Source organism: Drosophila ananassae, chromosome 3L (genome assembly GCF_017639315.1).
Source record: "Drosophila ananassae strain 14024-0371.13 chromosome 3L, ASM1763931v2, whole genome shotgun sequence".
NCBI lineage: Eukaryota > Metazoa > Arthropoda > Insecta > Diptera > Drosophilidae > Drosophila > Drosophila ananassae.
Window position 1 is genome coordinate 9606950 of NC_057929.1, and position 5799 is coordinate 9612748.

General features: G+C 44.6%; 1 protein-coding gene across 3 annotated transcripts; it reads right to left on the reverse strand.

Moving 5' to 3' along the window:
• Positions 1–311: 311 nt before the first annotated feature.
• Positions 312–5357, reverse strand: LOC6494604 (organic cation transporter protein). 3 transcript variants are annotated; one of them, XR_006507221.1, is made up of 5 exons: positions 3638–3829; positions 2106–2508; positions 1869–2012; positions 653–1809; positions 312–599 (listed from the first exon to the last, which is right to left on the reverse strand). XR_006507221.1 is itself a non-coding variant. In XM_044715337.1 (4 exons), the coding sequence occupies exons 2-4, from the start codon at positions 2492–2494 to the stop codon at positions 837–839; spliced, it is 1506 nt and encodes a 501-aa protein (XP_044571272.1). In that variant the 5' UTR covers positions 2495–2508; positions 5341–5357; the 3' UTR covers positions 312–836. The 3 variants fall into 3 exon arrangements, 2 of the variants coding, with proteins under 2 accessions (XP_044571272.1, XP_032306614.1); XM_044715337.1 differs by lacking the exon at positions 3638–3829 and adding an exon at positions 5341–5357 and having other exon boundaries at positions 312–1809; XM_032450723.2 differs by having other exon boundaries at positions 312–1809.
• Positions 5358–5799: the final 442 nt, after the last annotated feature.

The following is a 5799-nucleotide window of genomic DNA, read 5'->3' on the forward strand; positions in this document are numbered from 1 at the left end:
TATTTTCTATAAATTGTATTTAAAAACCTCTCAGCAATGTACAAAAAAGAATCTTTTGGGTTATATTACAAAAATTTCATCTTGATTTCCCCGCATTTTCTCTCACTGTGGCACCTGAGGAGTAAGGGCCCCTGGGCCAAGGACCGCATACAAATGAGGCGTGCCCAATGTTGACAATGAATATTAACCTTGAGTGGTGTCTCCAGCCGGTTCTTGCTTGGCCAAGGTCACTTCATCCCAAACAGTTTAGTACCAGGAGACGAGAGAGATGGTGTGATGAGATAGAGGTACCCTCTGCTTAAGGCCAGTGGTATCGATTAATAAATTTATTTCAGACTACCATAATTTAAAACAGTGTAAGTATAAATATTTTAAGTAAAGAGAATTAAACTTATGAGCTTAAGAGCTAAAGGAAACAATTGGCCTATTTTAAAATGTAAAAGCCCACAAATGAAAACCGATGACGGGATATTGTTGATTCCAAAGTGCAACATTTGAAGGTTCACATGCGACGACTACATTCACGTTCACTCGCCAACTCTCGACTTAAAACGGCATTTGTAGGCAAAATGCAGCAGCAACCAATAGTCGCCGGTTACCTGTTGACCGAGTTTTTATAATCACGAAGTGGAAGTTTCTCTGCGGTAATTACCTTTTGAATTTGCTAGATTTTTCAATTTTTTTTTCGCCTCTGGCTTGGCTTGGCACGAAAGCTCGCTGGTCTTGACTGACGTATCTTCGATCTCCTGAATCGAAAATTAAGCCGGAATTTATTAATTTTGGATCTGGTTCGTCGACTCCGAAAACTCAAGACACTGCGGAAAAAGGCTTAACCCTTAAGCTTGAGCCGTTTTAGGTTTTTTTCCAAATGTCTCTCCATCCTCAAGGGTTTCCGGCAAAGGAAGGCCACGTGTCTCAGGCAAAAAAAATGTACCAATAACGGCCATAATGGCGAAGATGCCAAAAATAAGCGGGGTTATCCATTTACCGTAGTTGGCCAACTCGCAGATCAGGGGGGCCAGTATCGAGCCACCCCGTCCCAACATCGAGCAGAGGCCCATTCCGTTGGAGCGCACCACCGTGGGGAAGAGCTCCCCGCCGTACAGGTAGACGATTGGGAAGGTTATCGATGCCCCGAAGAGACCCAGGATGGCGCAGCTCACCTGGATAACATCGCTCTGTTCTGTGAGGAAGACCAGCAGCATAAGACCAATTGCGCTCAAAGAGTTCGAAATGATCAGGGACAGCCGGCGTCCGAGGAACTTGCTCATCACCACGGACATACACGTCCCGGGTATGCCTACGGAGGCGGCTATCAGGTTGTTCAGGAAGATGTTTCCGCCCAGCTTGGACATATACTGGGACATCCCGTAATAGACCATGCAGACCACCACCCAGTCATTCGCCATGAAGATGGTCTTCAACCGGAGATATGGCGTCCGGAAGAGATCACACAAAGTGCCCTTCTTTGCCTGGGTCCGTGTCTGCAAAGCCGCATAGGCTGCTTCAATCTCCGGCTTAATGGTTTCCGTTGGGACTTTGTTGCACCGGGCAATCTTCTCCAGAATCTTGACAGACTTATCCAATCTTCCGGTTGTATAAAGCCAGCGCGGTGATTCTGGCACCAAACAGATGTAGATCAGGAACACCACCGAAAATATGGTTATGCTGAACTGGAACCATCGCCATTCTCGGATAAAGTAGGCGAACACGGCCAAAGAGGCGTGTCCGATGTTGAAGGGAATTTGGTACAAAATGGCTATGAGTTCACGCTTCTTGGGTCCTACAATCTCCATGAGCAAGACAAAGCTATAGGGAAAGAAGGTACATTAGTGGTACAATTGGCATTTTTTATAAAGGATACATACCTCGTGGTCATAGTTCCGCCTGTGGCGAACCCCACCAAAAATCTAAATACGCAGTAGAACCAGTAATACGGCGATACGCAAACAATCAGTCCCGTGATCAGCTGCATAAAACAGCATCCCAGAAAGGCGGGTCGGCGTCCCCATCTAAGGATCGAAGGAAGAAAAAGGTGTTCTTGTTACAATTCTCGATCCAACCAGCTACGGTTTAAAATGAGGGAAAATATCCCAAACGCTTACTTATCCGCAATCATGCCGAATATCATACTCCCGGACATAATTCCCGTCATCACGATGCTCTGGGTTAAACTGGCCAAGGACTTCTTGTCGCAAGTCAAATCCCACTCGGTGATGATAGTGCTCTTGAAGATTGAGGTGTCGAACTCCTGCTCTGTGCAGTCATCGCTACAGGGATCCGTCACATTTTCCGTTGCGCAGGACAACGGAGTTGGGGCTGCCAGGAAGATGTGTCCTATTGTATGCCATCCAGTTCCAAACTTTGACAGCAGGATGAGAAAGAAGAAGAAAAGCTGGTAACATCCAAAGTCGCCGATCTGTGAGATAATCGGATCGTTCGTCTTCTCCACCGGCTTGAGCGGCTTTTGGTTGCCCTGTTTTTGGTCAGCCATTTTGCGTAAAGAATCTTAAATAGATTTCACAAGTAATTTTGGAATTTATAAAAACATATTTTATTTTAGACTACTTGAAACTAACTGGCCTACCAATCCCACCTGCCTCCCAAGGTGAACTTTCTCAAATATTGGCCGGCTTTAGCGTAAATTGAACATATCGAGCGGTGCCGGTCGACTGGCGTGAAAATATGGAACCCGGGCAGATAGCGATTTCATTTGCAAGGTAACTGGCCAACAGCCAACACACTCCAACCGGTTTTCCGAGACCCGCCGCGACAATCTGAGTCAGGAGGAGAGAGAGAGGCCGTTTGCTTTTTTGTGGCACACAGAGCGATTGGAGGCAGCGTGACAAGTTGGAGCCGGCAACGGAACAGAAGTCGGGGGCATTAGCACTTGGCCACAGATCCACCGCCGACTAAATGGCATTTGAAAATAGGAGTACGGCCTCCAACTGCAGCTCTGCAAAAGGCCAAGACGGGGCTAAACTTTTACTCTTTTAAGTAGGTAAATGAAGTCGGCTGCCTGGTTAATTGGAGGAAGGTGCGCCCCAGGGATCGGGATCTAGCTGGGAGATTAAGCCATTGTCTGCTGCCAGATAGCCGAGTCCCAGTTACCCATTAAGATGGCTTAATTAAGGAAGCACTGCTTGCCAGCTTGCCAGTCGCCAGTGAAAGTTGGCTAAAAGAGATGCAGAAAGAGCGACTAAGTGAGTGCCTCTGAGATTTTGGGCAAATGATGCCGGAGCCAGTTCCCACGGCGGCGACGACAACCTGTCTGGTGTGGGTCTTTGCGCAATCGTCAGCGGCTGCTACAGCAAAATGTCACAACAATTGCAAATAAATTATATATGCAAATTGCCAATCAATGCAGCCACACACGGGCCAAGTTAGTAACTTTGGGTCGGGCTAAAATCCGATCGTCAAAAGAGACACATGTTCACAGCTTCCTCATGGGATTTAGGAAATCAACTTGGTTAGAATTCAAGTAATTGAAATGTGAGATTTATCTTTGAATAATAGATGTTGGTTTGGAAGACCATAAAAAATGTCAACAATTGCTTTTATCGGCTTTTTACGCAATGGATTATTATTTATTATGGAGCACGAGCTCTGTCTATTGTTTAAAATTTTAAGTACCAACCTTAGAAGTAAGAGTTAAGTTTCGTCAACTGTAAACAGTTTAAATCCAAGTATATTTTATATTTTAAGGGGCCCGTCCGTAGGCCCAACTTATGTAATTCACTTGTTGTACGATTCAAGGGTCTTATCTATATTTAATTTTAGCTTTGACGCCTGAACAGCTCGGAATCTTCGCAATCAATGCGAGAGATGCTGCTTTCGTCGAATGCGAAAGGCAACTGAGTCGCCAATAAAGCCACTTGTACTTTAATCCCATCTGATAAGATGCGTTCGACAAGCTTCGGGTATTATGACAAGACAATGCCAGAAGCCTCCAATCTGGTGCCTGTTCCAGATAGCATTTGTCTACTTTTGTGGCTTTTGAAATTATCTCCGCCAAGGTAACTCGTTCCGCTAGCCATTGGATAATCTCTTGAACAAATATGCTCTCATAACTTCTGTTTTTCTACTCTTCTTGATGGAGAAGTCTTCATTTAATCAAGCCCATATTGGTGGAATATAATCAAAACATAAACACGCATTGAACATCAGTGGAGCACGCCTTCGTCACTAATATAAGGCAACAAACGGCTCTATAAGCTTAATTATCAACTATTCAATCTTCCTAATTTGCTAACCACTCTCTATAAACAATGTTATATCGTTTTTTCGTACTAATCGATTAATAGGTGATAATAATTTATGAGAATTGAGAAGAAACAAATCACTAAGAGCACTCATGATAAACTTTGTAATCAATTGAAAGCCAGTTATATTTCTATTTAAATTCGTAAATTTCGTTATGGGCATTCAAACAAAATCGATTCCCCAATCCGATAGCCACCCAAACTAAATCACATTAAAGAGGTCCGTGGTATACATATTTACCTTTGGTTGCCACGGCAAGTGGCCTAAGTCGCTTTCAGTGTCATGAATGGCCCGAATGACTGGACTGTTTAGGCCAGAGATTCGCCAGGACCCGACCCGAGGGGGGAGAGTTGCAGTATTTATGGCCGACAACGCTCCAATTAGCACACAAAAGGATTACGGGGGAAAATGCCAAAATTCCGGCAAAGCATAGGGCATTCGCCACCAGCCACCCACCACCCACCACCCGACACTTGCCATTTTGCAAGGCCAGCTTTTGGAGAGTTCTGCGGTTATTCCTCCATAATTGCTGGCCAAGCTGAAGTGGACACTGGTCGAGAGTGGGGCACTTGAGAGCGGGGCAAGCAAATCAAGCAACAAGCATTTCATTTCCACTGCTGCCCCTGCCCTTTGCCTTTCGCGCAATCAAAATATTTTATAGGTTGGCCATAAAGAAATTCATAAAGCGAACAGCAGCAGAAGCACCAGATCCAGCAGCCACTGCATCTCTGCCAATTCATACGAAAATTGCTAACTCAGCGCTCACATATATCATTTTTATGCGCGGCCACGCCCCTTTCAGCTCGTAGTAAATTGACAAATGCAGCAGGCCAAGTCTGTGAGATGTCTTTGCCACTATTTAAGGTCTGTTACCAGGGCCGAAAGGGTGAGCGAGCGAGTGAGGGAAGCTGCCGGGCAGCGGAATGAAAAAGCGCACCAAAAACTATGAGCAACGCTTAACGAAATAAAAATGCTTGTAATATGTAGTTAAAATCCACGTAAGGCGATTACGTTAAGAGAAAGGACGATTTTTTAATGCTCTGTACTTTTTTCAAAAAAATAAAACACAAATAATACCTGAGATGAAGTTTTCTTCGCCTTCTGGAGTAACACTTTACACCTGCCAAGTGTTCGCTTTCAACTGAGAAAAATCAATAAACTAACCCTACCTTATATACGGAGAATTGGCTAAACTACCCTTGAAATACAAACACACCTTAATCTACCTGTTTGCTTATCGAGCATCTGCTTGATTGTCACTGCTACCTGTGCGGAAAAGTGAAAAATATAGAAAATGTATAGATTGGTACTGCTTAGTTAATTAAAATTTTATAAGACAGGATCCGAATCCACCGCTACAACCAAATAGAGGCATTCGTCGATACCCCTTTGGGATAGTGCAGGGTATTGCCTGGGAGAAGAAACAGCTAGAAACAAAGCGCCGCATCGACGCTTTTGGCCCGGTTGCCTTGGCTTTTTACCCTGGTCCTATTCCTCTCTAAATCCTCTTTGATTAAGTGCTCAGTCTTTTATGTG

Bases quoted from the DNA above. Each gene is read 5' to 3' on its own strand.
- LOC6494604 (XM_044715337.1), bottom strand. From the start codon at position 2,494: ATGGCTGACCAAAAACAGGGCAACCAAAAGCCGCTCAAGCCGGTGGAG. The intron at 2,013-2,105 runs GTAAGCGTTTGG...TTCGATCCTTAG, and splicing joins TTCGGCATGATTGCGGATAA to ATGGGGACGCCGACCCGCCT. The intron at 1,810-1,868 runs GTATGTATCCTT...CTTTCCCTATAG, and splicing joins GGCGGAACTATGACCACGAG to CTTTGTCTTGCTCATGGAGA.